This window comes from Poecile atricapillus, chromosome 20 (genome assembly GCF_030490865.1).
Source record: "Poecile atricapillus isolate bPoeAtr1 chromosome 20, bPoeAtr1.hap1, whole genome shotgun sequence".
NCBI classification, from domain to species: domain Eukaryota; kingdom Metazoa; phylum Chordata; class Aves; order Passeriformes; family Paridae; genus Poecile; species Poecile atricapillus.
The window spans coordinates 10,776,670-10,804,621 of record NC_081268.1 but is presented as its reverse complement, the minus strand read 5'-3'; the positions used below and the strand labels follow the sequence as shown (position 1 = coordinate 10,804,621).

Genomic DNA, 27,952 nt, shown 5'->3' with positions numbered 1-27,952 from the left:
TCGTTTACTTTCAGAAAATCTGTATCTCATCTTATCCATTTGCCATGTTCTTAATTATTCTCTATTTTAATCTTTATTCTGAAGCTTTGCATACTCTCAAATTCAGACTGACAGACACCTACATGCCAAGAACACCTTTTCCCACCCAAATCCAGGCCTTGTTTGCTGTTCTCCAACAAAACGACCCAACCCCTGAGCTTTGACAGATTTTTTACAAACCCTTCTTCCATGACTTTGGTTTTGTGTGAACCCTTTCTCATTCCTGCAGGAAAAGCAAGCTGTTCCCACCTGTTTCCATGCTCAGAGCTCCTTGCCTGCTGATTCCCTGTTGGTTGTGGCACTTCCCATTCCCAGGCACTTGTCCCCCTGCTCTCTCCCCTTTGGCCAGAGCTCCCAGTGCCACCAAAAACATGGGGAAAGCTTTCATCTTGTTATTTCTGGAACTACAGATTATCCTATGTCTCCATCCTATCCTCAGCACATACCAGCCCCACTTCTCCTTTCCTGCTTCCCCTTTCATTTATGTCTGGACAGTTTCCAAGAGTTGTGCAACCCATCCTTTGCTATTTCCTTCAATAACCTTGGCAAGGTTGGATTTTGCCACACTGAGGCTTGCCTGCTTCACAAAAATTGCAAAAATTCCTTTTCAGTACTGTTTCTTTCTCTGTTTCAGAGCCTGTGGACTCCCTCAGCAGCATCTTCTCCTCCCAGCCCTGTCCCCGAGCCCGTTCCCATCCCTGCAGCCCCACGGGCACGGGAAGCACACGGAGCTCTGCTGACTCCCAGCTCTCCTGGCTGCAGGGCCAAAGCCATCCTGCTCCTGTGGAGCCTTTCCAGGAGAGCTCTGATCCCACCTCGGAACCGGCAGAGGGGACAGGGAGCTTCCAAACCTGCTCAAAGTCCCCATCCCACACCTGGCCAGCTTGGGTGGGTGCTTGTGTCCACCCTGTGCAGCTCCAGGGGCCAGGCCAGATTCCTGGAATCTCCCAGCAATTGATAACCATCACTGGGATTTTTAGTTCTTTCCTTTCAGCCCCTCTCCAAGGCAGGCTGAGGCTGTGTGAGCTGTGCAGCACCGAGCGCCTGAAGCACAAACCCACAAATATCCACAGAACTGGAGGAAAGAGGCAGGTGGGAGGAGGGAAACCCTTGGAAGTTTCCCTGGGAAGCAGCTCTGTGCCAGATTTCCCCGCTGCAGGGAGAGTGCCCCAGTCACCACCAAAGGCTTTCCACGGGGTCCTGCCCACCCTCGGCTCGTGGGTGCCCTGGGTCTCCCCGGGCAGGGAGCAGATCCCTGGGAGCAGGACTCCAAACCTGTCCTTCTGCAAAAAGCTGGAGCCTTTCCTGCACAGCTCTCCCCTCCAGAGCAGACACAGCAGCCTCAGGTGTCTGCACGCTCCAGCCACAGGCTCGTGGTGCACCGGGCTCGGAGTTCTGCTACCTGAGGAGGTTTTACCAGAGAGGAGCAAATGAAAGTGCTTCAAAAGAGGGCTGGAAACATTGCAGCTCTTGGAACAGCTCCAGCCTTGGCTGGGAAGTTGAGACATGCCTTGAAGGAGATGAGAATCCCCTTGGAAGATAATCAGAGATTTCGAGTCTCTCCTACTTCCTCCTGTTTACAAAGGGAAAGCAGAAAGTTGTGTCTCACCCCCACCCCACACAGCAGCCTCTGCTCATGGCAGGGCTGAGGAACACCTCGATGGGAGGCTCCAGACTGCTCTTGGAAATGGGGAGCAGGCTTTGGCTGCAGGGCAGATCCCAAAGCCCTGCTGTGGTCAGGGGCAGGACAGTGAGGTGCTGTCCAAAGGCTCCTGGAGCTCTGGCAGCCTCAGTGCCCATTCCTGGGGAGCCTGGGCAGTGCCAGCACCTCTGGGGAAAGAAGAGCCTTGCCCTGATCTCCTGCCTGACACCCCCCTGGCCCAGCTCCAGCCGTTCCCCCAGCTCTGAGGCTGCAGATGATGCTGAGGTCCCCTCTCAGAACCCCCCTCTCCTCTCTGAACAAGACAAGTGGTCCCAGCTGCTTCTCATAGGGCTTCTCCTGTGAGAATTTAACAGCCAGAGTTAACAGCTCTGTGCATGCCTAGGGGACATCCCTCCCTCTCCAAACATCCCCTTCACTACCTTAACTGAATAACAAACCCCAAACATGTCTCACAGCCTCGAGCTCCTGCAACTCCTGGCAAATGGAGTAAATCTAATGTGGAACTTCCACACCCAGCAGCACAGGAATTAAACAGCAGCAGGATGCAGGTGGCTGTACCTGCTCTGTGCTTCATGACCAGAACAAAATCCTTCTCTGCAAAATTCTGGGGCAGCCCAGTAAGAGCTCTTGGCTGGAGAAATCCAAGCAAAACCCCCAGAGCAGCTTATGGACCTGGGATGCTTGCACAGAGGCTGTCCCTAGTGCCATTTCCTCCTGGTTTGAACCTCACACTGCATCTTGTAGGTAGCAAAATCCCTCCATTCACAAAGTCTCAGGGCCTTTGGGCTATGCCCATGTTGGACAGAAAAACAGAATCAGATTCCTCAGGAGAAGTCAGACACAAGCTCAGGGAATAACTGGAGCCTGATGATGTATTATAGCAACAGTGATGTTTACATAAAGCAGCAGAGGTCACACACTGAGTAAATAACTTGGTCTGAGGGCAGCCAAGAGACACACACAGCCTCCCTGGCACCTTGCAGGGCCCAGAGCCATGGCTTGCACTTCACAGGCTTCAGTTTCCCTGCTCCTAGCGGCAGCTATAGGAGCCTGGTTATCTTCCAGAGGCACAGAGAGACATCATTACCAGTGGCAAGAAAGTGGCTCGAGAACCTCCAAGGGCTTGAGCAACACCAGAGGTTACTGCACGCAACCTGAGCTGCACTAGCCAGCCAAGCACTCAGCCAAGAGGGAAAGTTCAGTCCCTGCTGCCAGCCCTTGGCAGACTGAGGGAGCACTGGCTGAGGCTGCTCAGCCCAGCTGTGCTACCTTGGACCTCTCCCAGCTCCCACAAACACAACTGTGAGAGGAGGGAGAGAGGCTTCAAGTGCAGCAGATCCCCTTGGCACTGCCGTGGGAAGCTTCCAGCTCTCTCCACTGCTCCTATCAAGAACTCTTTATCAGCCAGGAGGCTCTTCCAGCACCAGTGTACACAGACAGAGATCCAGGGCAAGGCAGGAACATCAGCACACAGGCTGGAAAAGGCTTGGACGCTCATTTTCCCATCAAAGGAAGCACAACATCCTCCCTTTACCCAGAGATGCAGAGACACAGCCACGCTGCTCCCCTAAAGCCCCTAAAGCCCCGTGGCTGCCCCGTTCCCAGGCGCTGCTGGGCTCTCCCAGGGCTGGGGAAGGACTCAGACATGCAAAGCCACAGGCGAGCGTGTGCGTGTTGCAGCACGGAGGAGGCTGCTCAGCCCAGGGACTTGGCTCCTCCTGTCAACAGCATCAGGGAACAGGCCCATCAAATACCTAAGTCTCCAAATATTTTATTTTGATCCACAAGTCTGGCAAGATCTCCTGTGAACATCCACTTGGTTGGGACTACGTGGGCATTGGAGGAAGAAGGGGGAGTGGTAGGAAGTCAGGGACAGACTTGGGCTTGGGCTTGGGTTTGGGAGGACTTTCACTCTTTCTAAATAAACATAGAACCCTTGATGTTTAAGGACAAAAAGCTTTTGTACTTGTAGTTCTTGGTTTGTGTGTTTGAGCAAAGGTTTCTTGGACATCTGCCAGCCTGACTGAAAAACTGAGGGTTGGTAAGAAGGTGAAGGCATCCCACCTGGCACAGAGCAGAGCAGGGCAAGAGCTGCCAGCTGGAAAGATGGGATGGAGCAAGACACATCCAATTCTGGCTACAAAACTTCAGAGAACCACAGAATGCCCCATTCCTGGAGGTGTTCCAGGTCAGGTTGGATGGGGCTTGGAGGAACCTGGGATAGTGGAAGGTGTCCCTGCCCATAGCAAGGGGTAGAATGAGATGAGCTTTAAAATCCCTTTTAAAGCAAACAAGTCTGTAATTCTGTGATTCTTTGAGAGGTAACTGGAGAGACATTGCTCAGCTCAGCACCCAGAACATCACCTGTGTGGGACATGGACTCCAGACAGCCTCGTTTGCTCCAGTGGCAGTTTGTGCATGGCACTGGTGGCAGGTGTTGGTGAGCACTGGGACAGCCCCTGGTACCTGCAGTGTCTGTAATAACTCTGCTCAGCACAGCACCTTTGAACCCAGGCTGTCAGCACAGACACACAAAAATGGGAACTGGCTGTTCATACATCCAGGGGCTGGATGAACCAGAAATGGGATGTAAGAAAAGGGAAAGCAGCAGGCCAGAGTCTCTTTCCAGGAAAAATACAGAGAAGTCCATGGATGTAAAGAGCTGAGAAGAGCTGAGGCAGTGGGAACGTGAAATCTGCCAAGTGCCCTTCTGCCCTGAGATGTGAAATCCAAAGGAGGTCCCGGTGGGAAGGAGAGGAAAGCTCATGCCAGGGTGACAACACTGCAAACCAGGGCAGCCACAGCTCCAGAGAGGTACAGGACGAGCCCATGGCAGGAAAGTGCAGCCACTGGGATCCCAGAAGCCTCCAGTTGGGTGCACTTTGTGATTATTGACCTTGCAGAGGGAAGCCCAGGCTGAGGAAATAAGCTTTTATTCCATGTCTCCATAAGAAATGCTGGTTATTCCTGCTGAATTCGGCTGCTTTCCTTCCTGCCCAGAGTGGAGTGAAGCCCAGAGCCATGTCCAAGTCTCAGCTATGGCTCCATGGAATGGATTATTTATTTCTGCAGCTGAACAGAAGATACATCATCGATACAGAGACATTTGGATGACCCTCAATCCTCTCTATTCTTCTTTCCTCACTTTTTTTAGGTGTACAGGGCAGCAGCAACAGGCAGATGGTTTCATTATTTGGGAAACCCTCTTGGCACACACACTCAGCAGGCTGGACTCGAGTGACCTCTCATTCCTCACTCTATGTTGCACATTTCTGTAGCTGTCTCATATCTGGAAGGAAAATCTTTGTTTTCCTGCCAGCCTTGGAGTTTGTACATTTACATTCTCCCAAATCCAAGAAGAAGCAAGGAAAAGCTTGAAGAGGTAAGGGGATGGACAGTGATTCCACAGGAGCATGACCACACCATCATCTCTCCAGCTAAACCTTCCATCTCCACCCAGGCTGCTCACAAGAACCTCTGGGGAAAGGTCTTGTTTTCCCTGCCTGCTCACCTGTTGGAGAGCCACATCCTGCCTAATGACAGCTCTGAGTTGCTCAAAATGTTTCCCTGTGTGACCCCACCAAGGTTTCACAGAAGCACAGTCTGATTTGGGTTAGAAGGGACCATAAACTCATCCCATTCTATGTTCTGCTGTGGGCAGGGACACTTTCCACTATCCCAGCCCTGTCCAGCCTGGCCTTGGGCACTCCCAGGGATCCAGGGGCAGCCACAGCTGCTCTGGGCACCTTGTGCCAGGGCCTCCCACCCTCACAGGGAAGGATTTCTTCCTAATGTTTATTTCATTCCAAGAATGACAGGCCATGTTCAAACCAGACCCTGGTTCACAGGAGAAAGGCCAAAGTACAGATATTAGAACTTTAGCAATCAAGATCTCCAGTACGTTCAGTTATTAGGGCAGGGATTTTGTGGAGCTGGGCACTCAAACCTCACCAGGCTCCAAACCACGTCCAGTCCCTGGTGCAGGTGAGCTGCTGGAAGTGGCCAAGGGACACAGGGCTGTGCTGGGACAAGGGAGCTGCTGCTGCAGGCCTGCCACTGAGGGCTGGCCCTGGCAGGAAGCCGTTTGTCTGCGAGGCAAGGAAACAAGGAGGGTTTGGGGACGGCAATCCCATGCAGCTTCTCACTGATTTTCCCAGCTGCTGATCCAAGAGCGCCTGTGTTTACTTCCAGCCTTCCTCTGTGCTGCGCTGCCAAGCAGCCTCGCTGACCGGACACAAAGTGCTCCACCAGGAAACGCGCTGGGCTGGATCAGATAAAGCAGCACAGAGACACTCTGGTGGCATTAACCCTGCTCTGCCTGCTCCCAGCACTGGGGCTCATTGCCTGCTCTCTGCTCCCACCATAGAAGCTGCTGTCCCTGGGGCTGATTCCAGCTGCTGTCACACTCCTGTGTGACAACCTGGCCTTGGACAATTCCAGGGATGGAGCAGCCACAGCTTCTTTGTCCAGCCTGTGCCAGGGCCTTACCACCCTCACTGTAAAAGCTTCTTCCTTGTAAGTAATCTAAATCAACCCTCCTTCAGTTTGAAACCACTGCCCAAGAATTACACAGAATATGGTCAGGAAGATGCTCAATGTGGCAGAAGATGGTCCTGCTGCAGCAGAGCCATCAGCAGTTACAGACCCTAAACCCTAGCAGAGCTTGCTACAGTTTTTCTAAATCATCTATGACCTCAGCATTGCTTTTTTGAATCCTAAAGAACTCCTGCCCATTTGAGGCCAGACATTTGTTCCCAGAGCATCCCCTGACCAGTATTTAGGAAAAACTTCTTCATGGAAAGAGCTGTCAAGCCCTGGAACAGGCTGACCAGAGTCACTGGTGGAGTCACCTTCCAGGGTGGATGTGGCAGTTTGGGTTAGTGGGCTTGGCAGTGCTGGGGGAAGTAGTTGGACTTGATGATCTCAGATGTTTTTTCCATGATGATTCCATTATTCTGTGTCCCCATAACTCCTCACAGTGAGGGTGATGGGGAGGGGCAGCACACAGGAGGGCTTGGAGGGAGCTTGGAGAGGAGATGCACATCCCTGAGGTGTGGGCTGGAGGCTTTGGTCCCTGCAGCTGGAGCTGCCCAGTGTGCAGCACAGTCCAGTGCAGGCTGGGGACCGGGAGAAATGCAAAAGTGCAGCCTGAGAGCAGAGCTGAGCTGGTGCTGAGCTGCTCCCTGACGGGCTCCAGGGCTGGTTCTGTGAGGACACATCCGTGCTGGGTCCATGGCTGGCTGACTCAGAGCCTCGTATCGCCCTTTGCAGGCAGCTGCAGTTTCCTCCCGACCTCGGTGGAGTCGTGAGGAGCCGGCCCTGGCTCCCCTGGGGCTGCCCACTGTCCACCCTGGCACCGAGTCAGGAATGTCTGGCCATCGCCACCCAAAGAAAGGGAAAAGCTGCCTCCTTGTTTTTCCTGCTCCAGCCCCTCTCCCACCTCAGTGGCTGGGAACAGCAGGGTCCAGTGAAGCTCAAGGTTACGTCCTTCTGCTGCTGGCCCCAGGCCAGCGAGCGTGAGAGCGAGCAAGACACAATAACACGGATGTCAAACAGCAGATCCCTTCCCTGCAGCCCCAGGCTGCTGTGCAGGAGCACTGGGAGGGATCAGCAGAGCAGGAACAGCAGTTGGACTGAAGTATGGCAAAGCTGTTAAATAGATTTTTTTATTCAAGTATTCAAGCAAAGGGAGCCTCCTACCTCTGCCCAGACAGGTGTTGGTGCAGAAGTTCTATGGGATCAGTAATTCTGCTGCTCACTGGGATGGGGTTCTCTGCAGAGCCTGGGCACAGCTTGCTTTAAGCCAAGGAGACAGGAGGGGTGTCTGGGGCTGCAGCTCAGCCCTTGATTTTGGCAAGAAGCTGCACAAGATTCCACCCATTTTTAACAGGATTGGTTTCACAGAGATAGTCCTGACTGGCTTCGGGTCAGGTGTGTCCAGCTCTGCCAGCCGAGGTCGTGGAAGCAGCAAACATCATCCATTCCTCACTTGGTACCATGGCAGGGACCCTGGGCAGGGCAGGGACCCAGGACAGGAACCCAGGACAGAGCTGGGACCCTGGACAGGAACCCAGGACAGAGCAGGGACCCTGGGCAGGGCAGGGACCCAGGACAGAGCAGGGACCCTGGGCAGGGCAGGGACCCAGGACAGAGCTGGGACCCTGGGCAGGGCAGGGACCCTGGGCAGGGCAGGGCAGGGCAGGGACCCTGGGCAGGGCAGGGACCCTGGGCAGGGCAGGGCAGGGATCCTGGGCAGGACAGGGACCCAGGACAGGGCAGGGACCCTGGGCAGGGCAGGGCAGGGACCCCCGGGCAGGGCAGGGACCCTGGGCAGGGCAGGGACCCCGGGCAGGGCAGGGACCCTGGGCAGGGCAGGGCAGGGACCCTGGGCAGGGCAGGGACCCCGGGCAGGGCAGGGCAGGGCAGGGATCCTGGGCAGGGCAGGGCAGGGACCCCCGGGCAGGGCAGGGCAGGGACCCTGGGCAGAGCTGGGACCCTGGGCAGGGCAGGGCAGGGCAGGGACCCCGGGCAGGGCAGGGACCCCCGGGCAGGGCAGGGACCCAGGACAGAGCTGGGACCCTGGGCAGGGCAGGGATCCTGGGCAGGGCAGGGACCCTGGGCAGGGCAGGGCAGGGCAGGGACCCCGGGCAGGGCAGGGCAGGGACCCTGGGCAGGGCAGGGACCCCAGACAAGCCCTGGCTCCTGGCTCTGGGCTGTCTGGAAGTTCTGCCTGCTCCCCTTGGCTCAGCTCAGCTCCGCTCGCCCCTTCGGGAGGGCTCGGGAATGGGGATCCAGGTCCCGGCAGCAGCAAGCAGGGAAGGAAAGCGGGCCCGGGACACTTGCAGATGGGCCAGGAGGGGATCACACATATCCCAGCACTCCAAACATGTGTCCCCCTCGAACAAAGCCGCTCCTGCCTCCGTGTGCGGCCGGGGCTGGGAACAGGCTCCCAGCTGCTCTGGGAACGCTGTGGATCACTGTCCCCCTGTCAGCACCTGCTCAGAGGTTAGCTCCTGCGACCTTCGGGGTAATGCTGTATCACAGTTTTAGTGCCCTGAGAAAGAGATGGGGATGATAAAGCAGGGTGAGGAGCCCTGTTCCTCCCCCTGATCCCCCCGGGCCTGTCCCACGAGCCGAGTCCCCTGAGGGCGGCCTGCGTGCGCTCTCTCCCATCTAACTGCAGACCAAGCAAGAATAATATGGACACGTATTTTTAGCAGCAGAAAATTATTTCTCTTACAGAAGGAATATTTCCATGCTGGGCTTTTTCCCTTCCCTTATCACAGATTGTATATTTAGAGCGTGAGAACTCTACCTCGCACAAAGAGCGGCTGCCAAGCCCCGTGCTGAGGCAGGGAGCTGCTGCTGGCCTCTCTTTGCTGCCCCTTCTTGGGAGAAAACCCCTCATCTCCACTTGACAAGTGGGAACTGCCAAAGGGAGAGCAGAGTTTGGGATATTGTGTGAAAAGAAGGGGGAAAGGCACTCTGGAGAGCCATCAATCAGCACGATTGGGAAGCTGTGGCTGCAGAGCTGTAGGAAACACGGGGCAGACCCTGAGCCCTGACAGCCACCAGCAGCAGCAGCTCAGGCTTCACCGCTCCCCCTCTGGCTGCAGGTGCACCAGGGATCCCGAGGGACAGCTGGAACAGTTGGGGACATCCCCAGGGCCATCTGGCTGCTAAAACACACTGCACTTGCCAGCAGAGCGTCTCACCCAAAGAGTGGCTTTGCACAGAGCTTGTGAATGAAAGGCCATGGGTGCTCAGAGCCCCTTCCCACCGTGGATGCCAGGTTAAATGGAGTGGGGTGACAAACCACAGCACCCTCTGCTTCCCCGTGCTGGAGGCTGGCTCCCCTGCCTGCTTCCCTTCTGCTCCCCTGCCTCCCTCCCTTCTGCTCCCCTGCCTCCCTCCCTTCTGCTCCCCTGCCTCCCTCCCTTCTGCTCCCCTGCCTCCCTCCCTTCTGCTCCCCTGCCTGCTCCCCTTCTGCTCCCCTGCCTCCCTCCCTTCTGCTCCCCTGCCTGCTCCCCTTCTGCTCCCCTGCCTGCTCCCCTTCTGCTCCCCTGCCTGCTTCCCTTCTGCTCCCCTGCCTCCCTCCCTTCTGCTCCCCTGCCTCCCTCCCTTCTGCTCCCCTGCCTGCTCCCCTTCTGCTCCCCTGCCTGCTCCCCTTCTGCTCCCCTGCCTGCTCCCCTTCTGCTCCCCTGCCTCCCTCCCTTCTGCTCCCCTGCCTCCCTGGCCGTGCTGGGGATGCTCTCTGGCTGGGAGGCACAGCCAGCTCTGCAGGTTTCTCATTCCTAGAGAGGAGGCTGATTTCACAGCCCCACCGTGGCAAACATCTCTGCCATTTTTGGAGTTTGTCATGGATGGACTGATGGATCCACACGCCCTGCTCTGAGAGGGAGTGACACAGAGCAGCTCCTCATGGACCCAGCCCCTCCCCGTGGCCCCTCTAAGGCAGATTTAACGCATTTCAAACAAAAATGCATCAAATGCTGTATTTCCACACTGAACACGGGCATTTCACGGTCTGGGTGACTTTCATGACATCAAGATTGATACGGACCCTTAATCATAGGTAACAGTTGCTGGATGCAGCCCCAGGATGAGGACTGGGCGTCTTGGATGCCTGCCTGGATTAGTCCCTCTCAGCCTGGCCCTGTTTATTTTCTTCACATCTCTGCCTGGGCATCATTCTCCCAATGAGAACAAGCTGTAGAGCCATCAGGCTTCCTGCAAATGGTGCCCTGTGCCTTCTCACAAACCAGCAAAACTCCAGCAGCAGCAGGGCCATGGAAACAGATCCGTCTGCTCCAGCACTCACCCCTCGTGGACAGGGGCTGTGGTGTGCAGGGAAACCTGCATCACACACAGTGACCCAGGAACGTCTCAGACATTTCAGACAAGGAGTGACACCCACCCAGTAAAGACATCTGCACTGCAACACAGGATCTCAGAATCACAGAATCCTTAAGGCTGGGAGAGCCAAACACACACAAAACACTGCTCAGTGGCTCTTCTCAAAGGAGAGGCTCTCAGGAGAGCCCAGGAAATGAGGGATGGACACAGATGGGCACTGCTGGCTGCTGAAAGCCCCAGGTTAAGGGACAAAGAAGGAGACTGGAAAGCATTTACACATTTCTCATGACCTGAATTTCCAAGAAAAGTGGCTTGGCAGGGACCAAGAGGCTGAAACTCAAGCCCTGGGTTCATCCTGGACAGGGATCTGGATGGTTTGGGCTCCTCTGAAGCAGCGAGTGGCCAGGCTGAGGCCGTGGGCAGGGCTGTGGATGAGGGAGCTTTGGCTGGCAGAGCAGCCCAAGGCCAGGCAGCATTTCAGCAACCAAGGAACCCCAGCTGCTCCTACCCAACATCCAGAAAAATGCTTCACATGGGGGTAGGGGAGGGGGAAACAAGAAGTGGTAGCCAAAAAGTAGAAGGAAAAGCAGATGCATATTTGGGACAGGGTTTGAATTGAAAACCCAGACAGTGGGAGTGTTAAAATGAGATTTCCAGGCAGATGCCTTCTCCCCTGTGTGACCAGGAAAAAACCATCCCATACTGGGAGATGCATGTCCACACACATCTCCCTTTGGATATTTCCAAACCTGTTTCCCACCTGTGTGGAGGGAAGGTCCATCCCACTGGCACTGCTCTTCCCTTGTTATCTTCTCATTGTGGTGTTGACACCCCAAGGACATTTTAGCTGCTTGGGAAGGCAGTCCCTGGGCACGTGCTCCGAGGGCCAGGAGGAACAGCAAGGTTCCACGGGGCCATGGCCCTGTGCTGCTGTGTCACTGAGGGGTATGAACTCAGGAAACACCCAGAATGGAGCCTGGATGTTTCAGGTTAAGCCTGAAGGCTGGGTGAAATAAAAGGAATGTTTTTGCTGCTCAACTCAGCTGTGCAGACAGAGCTGGTGTGAAAATTCCTGGTGTGAGGGTGGAGAGCCCGAGCCAGCCTGCTGAGGAGCGGCAGGGACAGGCTGGTTTGTGCTGGTTTGTGGATGATGAGGGCACAGCTCCTGTCCCTCTCCTGTCTGGCTGGCCGAGGCTCAGCAGGAACCAGCTGGGCTGGACGGCAGGAGAGGAGCAGGAAGGATTTCCAGGATGGGAGGCTGAGAGGGAAGCAGGGTCTCTCGTGAGATGGAAGAGTCTGGGGAAGGTTTCCCGTGATCACCATCACTGCAGGGCTGGGGTTACTCTGGGGCAGAGGATGGTGAGGGGGAAGGAGGGGTCACGTTCTCTGTGGAGAGTGTTCAGAAAGGATCAAGAGAGTGAAATCAAGGTGTTGAGATCCAGCCCCTGTACAAACAGTCCCTGGCACATTGGGCTTGAGCACCTTCTGCACTCCAGCCTGCAGGAGCCTCCAGGCAGCACAGACAGGAGAGAAAAGCTTAATTCAACCTAAAGCAGACAGGTGTGATCAGCAGCACCTTGCACTGTGCCTGGCCCTGGGGCTCATTTATGCTCCACTTAATTGCTCTGCAGACAATGACCTTTCCTTGCTGAGGATCTGTTGTTTCACTTGTCCTGCCATGGCAGCAGCCTGATGGATGAAGGTAAGGATCACATCCAGCAGCTCACTCTGGATTTTCCCTGCTGCACCACCAGATCCTTGCTGACATGCAAGTTAGGAAAATCCCATGCAGTCTCCAGCACATGAGACCCCACGGGGCAGGCACCAAGGGACTATTCTCTTTCTGGAAGGATGAGAAACTCATTACCCCTGCAGATGGCCTGGCTCTTCCAGGCCTCTCGCCTGCAATGCCAGCCCAGCAAAGGCCAGGGGCTCGCTGAGATTACAGCTACTGCAGCTGATGAGGTTACAGAAAACATTTACAGTGGCTGCATTAATAACACTGTGCCTTGTATTTATGGCTGGTGCATGTCCACTGCAGAGCAGGGGTGACTCCCAGGCTCAGCTGAAGCCCGTGTGCTGCTTTTTGGATGGTTTCCATCAACATCAACAGCTGGGCTCTGCAGAGTGGCCCAGGGCGGCTCAGATGTGGTGTCTGTGCTCCAGCACCCACCCACGGGCTCTCTCCAGCACTGCAGAGTGCAGGGCTGCTCCCACTGGGATGGGGCTGTGTCTGTAGGAGGAAAGAGCTCGGAGCCAGCACGGCTGTGGCTTCCCAGCCCTCTCCTCCTACCTGCTGCACCCATCACATCTGGCCTCCAGCACCTCACATTGCCTGAATGAACCTGAATGTTCTGATTTATACAAACATACAAGCTATCAAAACCTCATCAAATTTTAAATGCTCTGAAAGTATTTTAAAGCTTTCTGGGATAGTTTAAACTCTCCCCAGGAAACACCCACTGTGTGAGCCAGCCTGCTTTCTCCTGTCCCCCCCATTTGCCTCTGCCACTGAGGAGATGCCACTCACAAACCCAGCAAGGCAGGGGCTGGCACATGAATTTAAGGGTGCACTGAGGCCTCCCTGTCCTAGGGAGGGCTCTGCTCCATCTCCTGGGGTACACCACAACTCTGCTGAGACATTATCCAGCACTAGATCACCTTCCAGTCTAAAAAAAGCACTAAGAAAATAAAGAAGCATCCCACTATCTGTCATAAAACAATAATTGATTGTGCAATCAACAGATGGAGCTTGGGTAAATGACTTGGGTATGTGACAACCATGGAAGAGAAAAGGCTGAATGTGAACAGTCCCACTGGCTGAGAACATTCTCACGCCTGAGCAGGGATGGGAATGTGAGCACAGCTCACAACTGCCATCACTGCTTTGCTTCCTAAACTTCACTTTCTTTTATTTGGAAAAACAACCACAAAATTAAAGCAAGCAAATAAAACAAACAAACCATCCTTATCTTAGAAAAATCCCAACTTCACGCTGAAGGGAGATAAGAAATGGTGGAGCAGTTATTGTCCTGCTGTCCATGGGAGCTGTAAGTGTTACATGGCAAGAAAAACAAACACTCCCTGTCGGATGGGAGAAAATGTTTCTTCTCACTTGGAGAAAGAAAAACACAAAGCGGCTCAACTGCATCCCCAAAATTGTGCAATTTACTTTGCATATTTGGCAGCAAAAGTAGAAGAAGCAGTTTATAATCCAGGGTTTTCATGCAAATGACAGGTTCTTGGTTCTTGAAGGAGCACTTCATTTTGGTATGCTTTTTTAATTAACATTCTCACAGTACATTGGAATTAAAGGAACACCACCAGCAGAAAACTCACTGAGTGAGCATTTTCAGGGCCCCAGCAACCCCTGGGTAACTGAGGCACAGCAGGGAACCAGCAACTCCCTGGATGGTTTGGGGTTTAAATGGATAACTGCAGCATTTCTGTTCGGCAAATTCCCCCATGTGCCTTGGCCAGGTAGTTCTCCCCTTCCCAGAGCAGCAGGAGATGAAGAGCAGGCAGAAATCCATGATCCAGCTGAAGGCTGAGGATTTGCAATACCTGGGGTTTGCTTTTCTTTGGCATTTCACTAGAAAGATGTGAATTGCTGTACATTTAATTATTTTTAAATGTTAATCCAGACCGTACTAAGGTGGAAATTCTGTATAAATCAACTTGAAAAGTTCGTTTTTCTGCTGCAAGAGTTGGTTCTGTGCCTCAAGATATGGAACAGCTGGTGTGAAACATAGAGAGAGACTGAAAAGGGCACTGCCTGCCTACAAAAACAGTTCAGAATTGGTGAGAGCATCCTAAAAAAGGTAATTTTTCAGGAAGGAGCCATATGAGGCAGCTCCCCAGGCAGCAAAGGGAACCAACTCCACTGGCTCCAGAAAGGAAGGGAAAAAAACCCCAAAACGTGAGGGAAGTGAAACTGTGACAATTTTGAAGTGCTGGGGACAGAGCTCTATGACTGGGCACAGTCCTGTGTCACATGAAAGGTGTGGGAAAGTGCTGAAGCGTTGGTTACACTCCCATTTCTGCCTTCAAAAATAGCCTGAGAACCAAAGCATGACTTCAGAGCTGGGGCAGCTCCCAGGGGAACGCTGCCAGGAGGGGCCGAGCCAGCGACACCTGGCCAGGGCACCGGGACCCTCCCTCCATCCTTCCTTCCCTCCCTCCTTCCCTCCTTCCTTCCTTCCTTCCTTCCTTCCTTCCTTCCCTCCTTCCTTCCTTCCTTCCTTCCTTCCTTCCTTCCTTCCTTCCTTCCTTCCTTCCTTCCTTCCTTCCCTTCCTTCCTTCCTTCCTTCCTTCCTTCCTTCCTTCCTTCCTTCCTTCCTTCCTTCCTTCCTTCCTTCCTTCCTTCCTTCCTTCCTTCCTTCCTTCCTTCCTTCCTTCCTTCCTTCCTTCCTTCCTTCCTTCCTTCCTTCCTTCCTTCCTTCCTTCCTTCCTCCCTCCCTCCCTCCCTCCCTCCCTCCCTCCCTCCCTCCCTCCCTCCCTCCTCCCTCCCTCCCTCCCTCCCTCCCTCCCTCCCTCCCTCCCTCCCTCCCTCCCTCCCTCCCTCCCTCCCTCCCTCCCTCCCTCCCTCCCTCCCTCCCTCCCTCCCTCCCTCCCTCCCTCCCTCCCTTCCTTCCTTCCTTCCTTCCTTCCTTCCTTCCTTCCTTCCTTCCTTCCTTCCTTCCTTCCTTCCTTCCTTCCTTCCTTCCTTCCTTCCTTCCTTCCTTCCTTCCTTCCTTCCTTCCTTCCTTCCTTCCTTCCTTCCTTCCTTCCTTCCTTCCTTCCTTCCTTCCTTCCTTCCTTCCTTCCTTCCCTCCTTCCCTCCTTCCCTCCTTCCCTCCTTCCCTCCTTCCCTCCTTCCTCCCTCCTTCCCTCCCTCCCTCCCTCCTTCCCTCCCTCCCTCCTTCCTTCCCTCCTTCCTTCCTTCCCTCCTTCCTTCCTTCCTTCCTTCCTTCCTTCCTTCCTTCCTTCCTTCCTTCCTTCCTTCCTTCCTTCCTTCCTTCCTTCCTTCCTTCCTTCCTTCCTTCCTTCCTTCCTTCCTTCCTTCCTTCCTTCCTTCCTTCCTTCCTTCCTTCCTTCCTTCCTTCCTTCCTTCCTTCCTTCCTTCCTTCCTTCCTTCCTTCCTTCCTTCCTTCCTTCCTTCCTTCCTTCCTTCCTTCCTTCCTTCCTTCCTTCCTTCCTTCCTTCCTTCCTTCCTTCCTTCCCTCCTTCCCTCCTTCCCTCCTTCCCTCCTTCCCTCCTTCCCTCCCTCCCTCCCTCCCTCCCTCCCTCCCTCCCTCTCCCTCTCCCTCTCCATCCCCGGTTCCTGTGGGGTCCCAGCCCGAGCTCCTGGCTGTGCTCACACGGGGATTTCAGCTCAGGGTTTAATTCTGGAGCAGCCCCGGTGTGCGAGGCATTTCCCAGTTACCTCACGCAGCCTCTCCAGCCCCGAGCCGGCTTTGTAAACTCAGCGAAACCGCACACAAATTCCACTGACAGTAAGAACAACATTGCACAGGCTGCCCTTTGCTGTGCTCTCCAGGTTTGCTCTGTTTACAGCTCTGTTTACTGCCCTCATCTCCCCACATTACTCAGGCTCCCACACCAGACGTAAACAGGCAAAAATTTGGCTGTTGGTTCTGAGGGCACGATTTTCTCTGTGATTCTGCTGGGGATAATGAGAACAAACGAGAGTTTTGCAGAGCTGCCCGGGCTGCTGGAGCAGGGAATGTCCTGGCAGACATCAGCACTTCATCCTTGGAAGCTGCACCCTGCTGCTGCTGGTCATGGGCTGGGTGACACCAACAAGAACAAGTGTCCTTTCCAGACCTGCACTGCATCCCTGGGGCTCCTGGAGGCTCCTGGAGCTCGGGGAGCTGGATGCTGTGTTTTTCCTGGCTCCACAGGTTGTGAGCTCCGTTATTCTGTCCCCTCCATCGCTGGTTCCTGCTTTCCCTGGATGTCCAGGCTTGGAAGCAAGCACTGTGTGATGTGTGACACACAGAAGGAGGAAGGGGAATGAACAGTCAGTCACTCTTTTTCCAGTGACCTCATCACCATGGTTAAAAAGGGGGAACTCAGAGAAGCTTTGTGGTCTAATACATAGAAATACCTCTATTCCTTAGAAACAGAGTTTTGAAATCTGTGTGCAATGGCACACATCATTTCCATGGACAGATTCCATGACTTGTTGCTCAAGTCAGGTCTCTGCATTCAGAAATTCTTTGCGATTCGGATGTCTGTTCATGCGTGGATTCACATTCCCAGTGCGTGTTTGCACTTGCCACAGTAACTCCCTGCAGGAATCAGGCACACCTTGTTTGTACACCCTTACCCAGACAGTTCAGATTTGGCACCACTGTGCAGTCCAGAGAGCATTTATGAATGAATTAAACCACTTAACAGAATCAAATGCTTGGGGAAAGGACAGGCAAGAAGCAGCTGTGCTTTGTATCACTCAGGATTAAAAATACAGAGGATTGGTATCTTCCAGGCTCTCCTCAGTTCAGCATATTCCCCTCTGGATGCTCAATGGAAGAGCTGTCACAACACAGTACCTGCAGCACAGGAGTTAAACAGGAAACTCTCTGCTTGCACTGACCTAAACTGGCCTGACTAATTCTAGTATCATAATTCTTACAGCTACTATTGCCAGCATTACTTCCATGTATCCAGCTCCTTCCAGCAGACTGCTCTGCCTTCTGAGCCAGCAATCCTCCTCAGAGCCATGCTGAAATTACAGATAGTTTCATTTCAAAACCAATTAAATGCAATTAGAGGAATTTCTACAACCATTCCCTTTCTGGTGTGCACAGGAATGATCTGTAATTCATCACCACTGGTGGTACCCCTGAAAAGTATTTTCCATCATCCCCACATGAACCCCCTTGCTCTGCCATTTAGCAATTACTGGCAGATGATTTCTGGGAGGCAGATATTAAACTCTGGGCTAAATCCAACTACTTTAGCCCTGAAATGAGATTTTTCTGTCCATTGGGCCAGATTCTTTTTCACACTGGTTTTACACAAGCACAGCAGTGACCCATGCTATGGACTTGGCTGTTCCTTCAGCTAGAAGAACTTAAATCCAGTATTTGTATACACAGGCAGTTTGGGGTTTCTGTGTAACTCAGAATATTACTGCTACATGCCTGCGCTTTCATGCAGATTTTTCCTGAATGTTTTGCAGTCCTCTTTCCTATTTTGATAAAAGAAAGTTACTTTCCAAATTAAAGGCTTATAATTTCTGGTGATCTAAACAGATGTGACTTGACAAAGGGGTCCATTGTAGGGCCATGTTAGTGCTTTATTTTTTAACGATGAAGGCTTTGGTTGTTTGTTATGGTGAGAAGTAGTTTCCCCTCCAGATAGCCCCTTGAGAAATTCATGAGAGAAAATCCAGACTGTGAAAAGTATGGCTTGAGAGGAATTTGAAACAACATGACAGGGGAAGCAAATCATCGTGAAAATGCTATTAGAGAAAGCCTGGGCTCATGGCCACCTCCAGCCCCCGCTCCAGGTGAGCTGTCTGCCTGTGCCATCCCCAGCACTCAGAACCATCAGCCAGGCAAAGCTGTCTGTCTTTCTGGAGACACAAAAATCAAAGCTGAACTCGCCCAGAGGAGGCTGCTCTGAGCCAAAGACAAAGCAAGGTGTGAAAGAGTGAAAGCACGGGTCAAGGTGAGGAGGAAGAACTGGCAGCAGAACCCGCTGCCATTGTGCAGCTCTGGCTAATCAGACACAGATACAGATGCAAACCACCTGTGAGGGCTTCAGAGAAGTTTATATTGCAGCTGGGTTTCACAGCTGGACAAGGATGGCTTCACATGCAAAGCTGATTTCTCCAGGGTGCAGCTCTGGGCAGGGGTAACCCCTGCAGTGCCTCTGAAAAGCTGCAGTTTCTGACCCGCGCTCAGTCCTGTTCTCCTTCCTCACAGGCTGCTTTCCATGCACATGCTGCAGTGTTCTGCCCTACTGTAATTCAAATACAGTTCAATAAATTTCAGTTCTCATTTAAGACTTCATTTTTGAAGATAGCAGAATAGCTTGGGTTCATGTCAGAACAGTTTTAAGGCCTCCAGCATCAAAAGTAATCTGTCGTAAATCTAAAAATACCGGCTTTTCAGAGAGGAGATGTGAGGTGCCAAGACATTTCACACACAGAGACAATTGTGAGATTGGGCTTCAAGCTCCATTTGCATTTTTTCCATGGTTACCTAACACTGGACCCAGTAATTTGAACTGAATCACCTCGAGGGTTTTTATCTAATGGTCCCCTCCAAGCAGGTCTCACAGACCTCAGCACAACCCATGTTTCCCTGCCTGCTGCAGAGTTGATTCTCATGGCAGGATCTGTACCCAGATCATCACATTCTGAACTTCTGCACGGTGTCTTTCCAGAGCTGAGCCACAGCCAGGGCTGGCTCTGCCCCACGCTGCTCTGGACAGAACCTCGGCACACGGGGAGGGGAGAATGAGCACAATGAATCCACAAAAGTGCTGGAGTGCAGGAAACTGGCCAATTATCCAGCCCTGACCCTCAGCAGAGACCATGCAAAGGCACCTCTATGGATGAGAAGATCACAGAAAAGGAGGGAGATGACTATCAGGGAAAACAAAAGTGTAGTGAGCTATGAGTGAGTATTTATGAGCATCCTCTGAAAGGCTGTTCCTAGCCCAGCTTATAGCTGGTGGCTGAATGTCAGGATTAGTGAGGAGAACTTGTTAAAATAAGCAAAAAAAAAAAGAGCAGGTAACACTGAGAATGTTTGACAGCAGCTTTTGTGTGGTGTAAGGACTGGTGTCCTTGCACACCATGGGGCCACAGCAGGGATGGGGGCAGGAGTGGTGGGCTCATCTCTGGGTATCAGCTGTTCCCCCTCACTGGGATTCCTGTAGAACCACTGGCCATGGCACTCAGGGTCCATCAAAGCTCAACACACGGATTTAGACTGGAGCAGGATGTGTCAAAACTGGTCAAAGGGGATGGAGAGGAGGAAGTGAAGGCCAGCAGCCAGCAGAGATGCAATGGCTCTGTGCAGACAGGCCCTCACTTACACTGCTGCTGGGCTGAAAAAATTATCAGAAAATACCCATTGAAAAATTCCTTTTCCTGTCTGATTTTGTAAACACAAGTTCAGCACAGGAGACTCCATGGGGTAAGATGGTTTTGATGACTTCCAGCTGCACATACACACTGCAGACTCACTTCCCAAACAGCCCATTATCACTGTGCAGGCAGTTCATTTATTTGCTGAGAATTCTCATTAAAAAAACCTAATCAGACAGGATTTATTTCCCTCTGATAAGGCACAGGAGGGCATGGTGAAGGGTCTGGCTCCTGCCAGTTGTCAGGCTCCTTGTCTGGAGGTTAATGTCAAGCTGAGAGCAGAGCAGGGCTCTGATGTGTCCCTCAGCCCCCGTTCCTGGGGGTCTGGCTCTGGAAGCCGGGGCTGTGCCACCAATGTTTTCACAGTGGAAGGGAAGGATCAGCTCAGTGCCTTGGCTTCTCCAGGAGTCACAGTGAGATATTCCAGCCAAGCAGTCTAAAGGATGCAGAGGTGGAGTCCAGCACTGCCAGGAACTGTGAGCCCTTAACCACATCACATCCCACAGCAGCTGCAGCTGCCACAGGAGGATTTTGGGACAGCAAATTAGAGCTTGTACAGACAAGCTAAAGCTCTTCTCCCTGCACTGGCCCAGTGATATCATCCTGGGGAAGCAGCACCAGGAGCTGCTGCAGCCCTCAGCCCACTCCTGCTTGGGAAGGAGCAGCGAGCAGGGCAGAGCTCCCCAGCACAGGGTCCAGATCCATGGAGAGCCGAGATCATCATTGGCAGATGTATCTTCCCCAGGGCTCCAAAATCTCTGTCAGCCAACAGAAAGCAACTGGAAGGGAAAGAAAGAAACGAAAAAAAAAAAAATACTAAAAGAAAGCCTGTATTTGAAATATGTTTTGTTTTCTTTTAAAAAATCCAGGATCCCATCCAGCTTGAAAGAGGAGGCGAGCACTGAAACAAGCTCTTTGTTTTTTGCATTAGTTCAAGAAAAAAACACTTTAAAAATCTATTCCTCTGAGGTTCTGATACTGCCTGTAGCCCCCACTTTTGGCAGGCTGGGAGCAGGTCACAGGTAATGTTCTCATCCCTGGCCCACAGCCCCTCTCTTTAATCCTTTCCAGCCTGCACAGGGATCTTCCCCCCTGGCACCCCTCCTGCAGTGCCCTCCATCCATCCTCACCCTCTCCTGGGGCACACCTCCCTCTGCCCAGGGCTGTGAGCCCCGTGTCCCCCCAGGCTCTGGACACACAGAAATATCTCACAGGGAGCTTGGGGCAGGTCATGACATCCCCTGACCTCCAGCAGGAACCTGAGAATGCAGTGCAGGGGCTGGAGCACCGTGCCCTACAGGAGGGTTCTCCATGGCACTGGATGATCTTTGAGGTCCCTTCCAAACCAAACCAGTCTGGGATTCTGTCAGAGACCACCCAAGAACTTTTCTCAGTCCCACTAGGGTGGGAAACACTCGAATGAAGTGCTGCTCTTCAGCAGCCCCCAAGGCTCCCCAGAAATGCCTGAGAGGTCAATTCCCATCAGGGCTGGGGCTCTGGCCACGGCACAGAGGGGCTGCTTTGTGATGGCTCCTCACTGAAGCTGCCACCCTGCAGTCAGGGCTGTGTGTGTGACACCCAGGGCTCTCTGCTGCAGCTCCTGAAGACACAAATCGCCCCCCGTTTTCTCTGGGCTGCACAGGTTGAAGCGTGAAAGGCTGACTGCCAAGTGTTATGGTGTGAAGCCATTTTCCATTTAAAGCTCTTGTTTTTCATGGCTTATAAATTCCCATTCCCCGCCTCCATTCCTTTGGGTTGGGATTTGTCATGCTTGTTCTTAACCCAGGGGAGAATTTCTTTAGGAAAGTTCGATGGTGTAAGTAGCAGCAATTCCTCATCTGGCTTTCGTCATGGAAGATAACAGACATTCACAGAAACCCTCTGCCTCTGCGAGGGAGGCAGCAGCAAGGAGAACTTCTGCCCCCAGCCTGGCACAAACCCAATCCCACATGTCCCAGGGTTTTCCAGGAGAAAATTCAGCAGCAGTTCCTGCACTCGGGCATGGACAAACACCCACCCAGCCAGAGCATTGACTGAGCACGAGGATGTGAGCAGGAGCAGCAGCAGGAGCAGCAGGAGCAGGAGGAGCAGGAGCAGGAGCAGCAGCAGCAGCAGCAGCAGCAGGAGCAGGAGCAGCAGGAGCAGGAGCAGCAGCAGCAGCAGCAGCAGCAGGAGCAGCAGCAGCAGCAGGAGCAGGAGCAGCAGCAGGAGCAGGAGCAGCAGGAGCAGGAGCAGGAGCAGCAGCAGAGCAGCAGCAGCAGCAGAGCAGCAGCAGCAGGAGCAGCAGCAGCAGCAGCAGCAGCAGGAGCAGGAGCAGCAGCAGGAGCAGGAGCAGCAGCAGGAGCAGGAGCAGGAGCAGCAGCAGCAGCAGCAGCAGAGCAGCAGCAGCAGCAGAGCAGCAGCAGCAGCAGCAGCAGCAGCAGCAGCAGGAGCAGCAGCAGCAGCAGCAGCAGCAGGAGCAGGAGCAGCAGCAGGAGCAGGAGCAGCAGCAGCAGCAGGAGCAGGAGCAGGAGCAGCAGCAGAGCAGCAGCAGCAGCAGCAGCAGCAGCAGCAGCAGCAGGAGCAGCAGCAGCAGCAGCAGCAGCAGCAGCAGCAGCAGCAGCAGGAGCAGGAGCAGGAGCAGGAGCAGCAGCAGCAGCAGCAGCAGCAGCAGCAGGAGCAGGAGCAGCAGCAGCAGCAGGAGCAGGAGCAGGAGCAGCAGCAGCAGCAGGAGCAGGAGCAGGAGCAGGAGCAGGAGCAGGAGCAGGAGCAGCAGCAGGAGCAGGAGCAGCAGGAGCAGCAGGAGCAGCAGCAGCAGGAGCAGCAGGAGCAGCAGCAGCAGGAGCAGGAGCAGCAGCAGCAGGAGCAGGAGCAGCAGCAGCAGGAGCAGCAGCAGCAGCAGCAGAGCAGCAGCAGCAGGAGCAGGAGCAGCAGGAGCAGGAGGAGCAGCAGCAGAGCAGCAGCAGCAGCAGCAGAGCAGCAGCAGCAGGAGCAGGAGCAGGAGCAGGAGCAGGAGCAGGAGCAGGAGCAGCAGCAGCAGCAGCAGCAGCAGCAGAGCAGCAGCAGCAGGAGCAGGAGCAGGAGCAGGAGCAGGAGCAGGAGCAGGAGCAGGAGCAGCAGCAGCAGCAGCAGCAGCAGCAGGAGCAGCAGGAGCAGGAGCAGGAGCAGGAGCAGCAGCAGGAGCAGGAGCAGGAGCAGCAGCAGCAGGAGCAGCAGCAGCAGGAGCAGGAGCAGGAGCAGCAGCAGGAGCAGCAGGAGCAGCAGGAGCAGGAGCAGGAGCAGGAGCAGGAGCAGGAGCAGGAGCAGGAGCAGGAGCAGGAGCAGGAGCAGCAGCAGCAGCAGGAGCAGGAGCAGGAGCAGCAGCAGCAGCAGCAGCAGCAGCAGGAGCAGCAGCAGAGCAGCAGCAGCAGCAGGAGCAGGAGCAGGAGCAGGAGCAGCAGCAGCAGGAGCAGGAGCAGGAGCAGGAGCAGCAGCAGCAGCAGCAGCAGCAGCAGCAGCAGCAGCAGGAGCAGGAGCAGGAGCAGGAGGAGCAGCAGCAGCAGAGCAGCAGCAGCAGCTCACTGAGACATTTTCTGGGTGCAGGTGGAAATTCCAAACCTGGGAGGCACCAATTCCTGCACAGGCCCAGGGAAACGGCTGGGGGTAGGGGTGGGGGGTGTTTTGTGGATTAAAAGTTCCACATTCCTTGGCCACACATGTTGGGACCCAGAAACCCCCTGCTCTGGGCTGATCCCAGCAGGGGAGGGGGGACTCTGCCCCTCTGGCCAGGCAGGTGAGAGCCCAGCCCTGGGCCCAGCACAGGGAGGAGCTGGAGCTGCTGGAGAGATCCAGAGGAGCTGCCCCTGCCATGGCTGGGCTGGCACTGGATGGGGTTTCTGATGACCCAAGCCAGCCTGGGGATCTATAATTCATAACCAGAACCAGCTCTGTTGGGCCATGCTGATACAAATTCCCTGTGCACTCCAACCCTGCTCTGTGCCAGCTCCCATTCAGAGGACATAAAATAACTTTGCTTTTTGATAAAACAAAACAAAACAAATCAAGGAATGCAGCTGCAAACAACTGATGTGCAATGACTGAAATTTCAAATGAACAAATGTCAAATGTGCAAAATGAGCCCCACTCTGTCCCACCTGCATCCCATGGCTCAGACTTCCCTGTGTGCTTCCCAGGCTGCACACGTCAGGCAGAAAGGGATTTCTTCAGCATCCATGGAAAATACAGTTCTGAGCATCCCAATTTTGTTTGGTTTAAATCTTAACCATAATATTTATACTAATGCTATTTATTCTAATTTATTTTCATTTAAACATATGCACAAGAGTAAAATAAAATCATGTCATGTTCGGCTGTTTTAAAAACAAAAACCACAGAGTAGATAAGGAAGATAGATGACATCTTTCCTGTGGAGAGATGGCTGGGGATCACCAGGCGCTGACACAAGAAACAAAAATTTGTTTCTACACCAAGGAACAATAAAAAGGCCTTTAAACATTTTGACAAGGAGTTGTGAAGGCAGAGTGGGGGGTGAACTCCACGGGAAGGAATGATTCCTCACTTTTCCACATAAGCACACAAAAAAGCACACAAAAGAAACATAAAAACCCACAACCTTGTCTCAGTTCTGTAGGAAGAAGTCTTTTTCGTGATTTGAAACAGGATGTTGCTTTTTCAGATCCTTTAATTTATTTACCAAACACAGCATCTCCCCACAGATTTTAAGGTTAAATCAGCCCTGGCTCTACTGTCACACCCCAAAGTGGCATTAAATCCCCAGTGGGGACAGGGTGCCATGCTGGCACCTGGGCTGTGCCAGGGATTAATCCCATGGAAAGGCAAGGTGGGAGCAGGAGAAGAGCAAGAACAGCTCAGAGATTCAGGCTGCTCCGTCTTTGGAGCTCCACTTTCAGCTGCTGGACTACTGGGACTCAGGGAAAGTCTGAGCTTTCATGGGAAAAGAAAACAATTCTGTCTTTTCCTGAATTTCTACAAATGAAAGATTGTTTAGTAGTAAGACAAAGTTGCTTTGCCTCAACTTGGTGTTAGATTTTAAATTCCCATCAGTTTTTATTTTACCTCAGCATTTTTAATTGTTTGATTTTAACCACACGAAACCTTTCAGCCATGGTTCTCATGACCAGAGCAGAGTGCACCACGTATGAGAGGAAACAAAAGGCCCAGTTGAAGATTTGTAGCCACTCCAGATAAAAGAAGAGGGATATTTAGTTAGAGTGGCCCTTCCCCAGATCATGTCCAAACCACATCAAATACATACAAATACTGACTGCAGGAAATTAAAATTGGAGACTTAAAACTATGAATAAATCAAGGAATTCTCACACTTTGTCCCCTGACCCTCAAGGTCTTCTTTCCTGATCCACTTTCCCAACAGGAACAGAGATCAGTCCCTGTGCTCACTCTGCATGCTCACCCAGCCCAGCAGCAGTGGCTCCCTCTCTTCATCACTGCCCCTGAGGATGAGGAGTGCCACGGGATTTCTGCAGGCACGAGCACATCAACCAGGGCTACCCAAAAAGCCTCGGCTCACAAGTCAGCTCCCCTCCCCTTGGGGGAATTGGGGTGAATGATGCCTCTCCCACCCCTGCAGGACATCCCAGGCTGCTCCCAGCTCTCTGGGGAGCTGCTCTGCTCAGTAAGAGCATTGATTCCTCCTGGGGGATCTGTGCAGGGATGTGGTGGAATCACTGTCCCTGGCAGTGTGCAGAAAATGTGCACATGTGGTACTTGGGGACATGGTTTAGTGCTGGGGGAACAGCTGGACTCGATGATCTCAGAGCTCTTTTCCTACAGTAATAATTCTATGAAAATATTCAGAGATAAAAATCAGTGCAGAATGCAGTAAACAAGAACAAACTGAATAATTCTGGATTGTCAATTGTTCATCTAATGCCAGTCACACTCCAGTTGTCTGTGACAGCCTCAGAGGGAGGGGCATGGCATTTCCACCCTGGAGAGCCAAAGGGTGAAGGTGGGGAGGATGCTGAGTGAAAGGATACCAGAACCAAGCAGCTTGGGGCAATAATTTCATGTTTCATATCAATACCCACCCTGCTTATCTTTGCTGAGCACAAAGCAGAGGCGCTGGCCAGGCTGATGAGTCTCGACTGGCTCCAACACAATGGAGCAGGCACTGCTGCTCTTACAAGAGGAGATAAACTGTCAAGTGAATTGGAGATTAACTATCCAGATGTAAATGAATTCATTGCTATGCAACTGATAGGGCTCAGGCACGGTTTAGTGCAGGATGGAGTCAGGTTTGGAGAGCTCTCTCAATGGCCAAAGAATTTATAACCTGTATTCATGGCCCTCTGTAAAGGGCTGCCTGACAATGCCAGCGCTGGCAGCATTGTTCCTTTTGAAGGGTTTCACCACTCCACCCCCACCCCTCTGCCCCCAATTTACTCCCTTCCTCCCTGGATCCCCCACAAGCCGCTCCACACCCTTCCCTCCTCCTCATCACACAGGAAGAAAGCTGGGGGAGGTGACCTCCGCAGCAGAATTTGCTATTCATGTTCCGTTCCCCCTCACAAATCCTTAACTTCTTGTCTCTTTTTAATCTTTTTTCTCTTGAGAAAGAAAAGATCAAAGGGCTTGGGGGCCGATGCTTTCTGAACCAGGCACTTCTTGCCATGGGAAAACAGCGATGGGGAAGGGCTACACAGAGATGCTGGGGACTGCAGCTGGGGACAGCCCAGGAGAAGGTGGGACTTTGCTCCATGAAGAGCTTTCTGGAAGCCTTCAAGAAGCCCTGGAAGGAGGATGCAGCTCTCCAGCATCGGCCCCAGACTGCGGGGCTGCAACAAGAGCATCTTTTATTTCAGGTCACGTTTGAATTGCCTTAATGTCTTCCAGGAGTGGGGAGGGAGATGAGGAGTGTGTCCTGGGCTGGGGGGCCCACGGGCACCATCAGCATGTGCCTCCAGTAGTCACCAGTGTGGAACTTGTCTGAAGGCCACTCCTTTCTCCTGGGGCTCTTCAGGAATGCATTAAGAGAAGGAGAAATAGATACACTCACATGACTGCCCCAAGCACAGAGAAAATACTGCTGGCCTGAGTGGGTCCCTGGTCCCCAGAAGCGATGATTCTGCTCTGTGTTTCCACATGGTCCATCAGGGTATGGAGGAGAGTTTCCATGCTCACACAGGAGTGATGCAGAATAATCCCATTTCCCCACCTGATGATGAGTGTTTATCTCAAGGCAGGACTGTGAGGCCCCCAAGTATCTTAACAGGGATAATGGATTTTTCCCTCATTCAGTAATCCAGTTTGGCACTGGCTGGCTGTCTCCTGCCAAGGAAGATGAGTTACAAAGCAGAACCCACACACAAATAAGAGACTTGTACCAAAGCGCTGATATAAAATATCTCAGGGAAAAAAAATGCTCTTGGCCTAAAGGTTTGTGTGAGTTTCCAGCTGGAGATGGAACTTCAAAGCAGAGGTTTGAATCCCTAAGGAGGGAACCAGGCTCCTGAGAAACCTTTAATCATTGTTGCTTGAACAAACAACACACAAACAATCTCCTGTTTGGAGGTCTCCTTCTCCTGGGAAGTAGCTGGACAACACTCATGATTTGGAAAAAATGCCACCTAGGCTTGAAGGGCTGATCTGAGTGACATTTTTTCCTCTAGGTCTGAATTCAAGGCTGGCTGGCACAGAAATTGGAATCTGTAAAGACTATTCAAGTGCACAGGTTCAGCCCACCAGCTCCTTTTCTCACAGCTATCCCTCATTTCCCACCCATCCACGCTGTGACACCTCCTGGTCCCTTCAGAGGGAGGCTGGGTCACCAGGGCCTGTTCTTTCTCTGACACTTTTGCTCCAGTCCCTGCGTTGTATTTGGCTTCTGCAAGAGCTCTCATGGGCTTTAGAGTCCTCTCCTGGGCCACTGTCCTCTTCCAGCAGGTTCTGGCACTTTGCATTCCACAACAAATAAATCATCCTCATCCAAAGCTTATTCCCTATTTAATTTTCAGACTTTTGATCTCACCAGGAAATGTTTCTCCAGAGCCATCGAACTCACCACAGAATCCCAGAATCCCCTGAGGACCCCCAGGATCACCCAGCCCTGCCCAGACCCCCCAACATCCCACCCTGGGCATCCCTGGAGCTCTGGCAGCCTCGGGGCCGTGCCCATTCCCTGGGGAGCCTGGGCAGTGCCAGCAGCCTCTGGGGGAAGAACCTTGCCCTGATGTCCTCCCTAAACCACTTCTGACCCCAGCACTGAGCAGCTTAGGCACGACTGAGTCACTGTCCCTCCAGTTCTGGGACAGGGCAGGATCAGAGATCTGCTCCATGCACTTAATATTCAA

General features: G+C 53.1%; 1 protein-coding gene across 4 annotated transcripts in view; it reads right to left on the bottom strand.

The window, feature by feature from the left end:
- EXD3 (exonuclease 3'-5' domain containing 3) overlaps positions 1–27,952 on the bottom strand; it is a 195,179-nt gene that overhangs the window by 46,463 nt on the left and 120,764 nt on the right. Inside the window, exon 21 of one of the 4 annotated variants that reach the window (XM_058853507.1) lies at positions 17,768–18,508. The exons of 2 other annotated variants lie outside the window; for them this stretch is intronic. In XM_058853507.1, the coding sequence (XP_058709490.1) occupies positions 18,506–18,508 (3 nt within the window). In that variant the 3' untranslated portion in view covers positions 17,768–18,505. Of the gene's footprint in view, positions 1–17,767; positions 18,509–18,553; positions 20,423–27,952 lie in introns of those variants that run through there. One more of the 4 variants, XM_058853506.1, reaches the window with a different exon arrangement.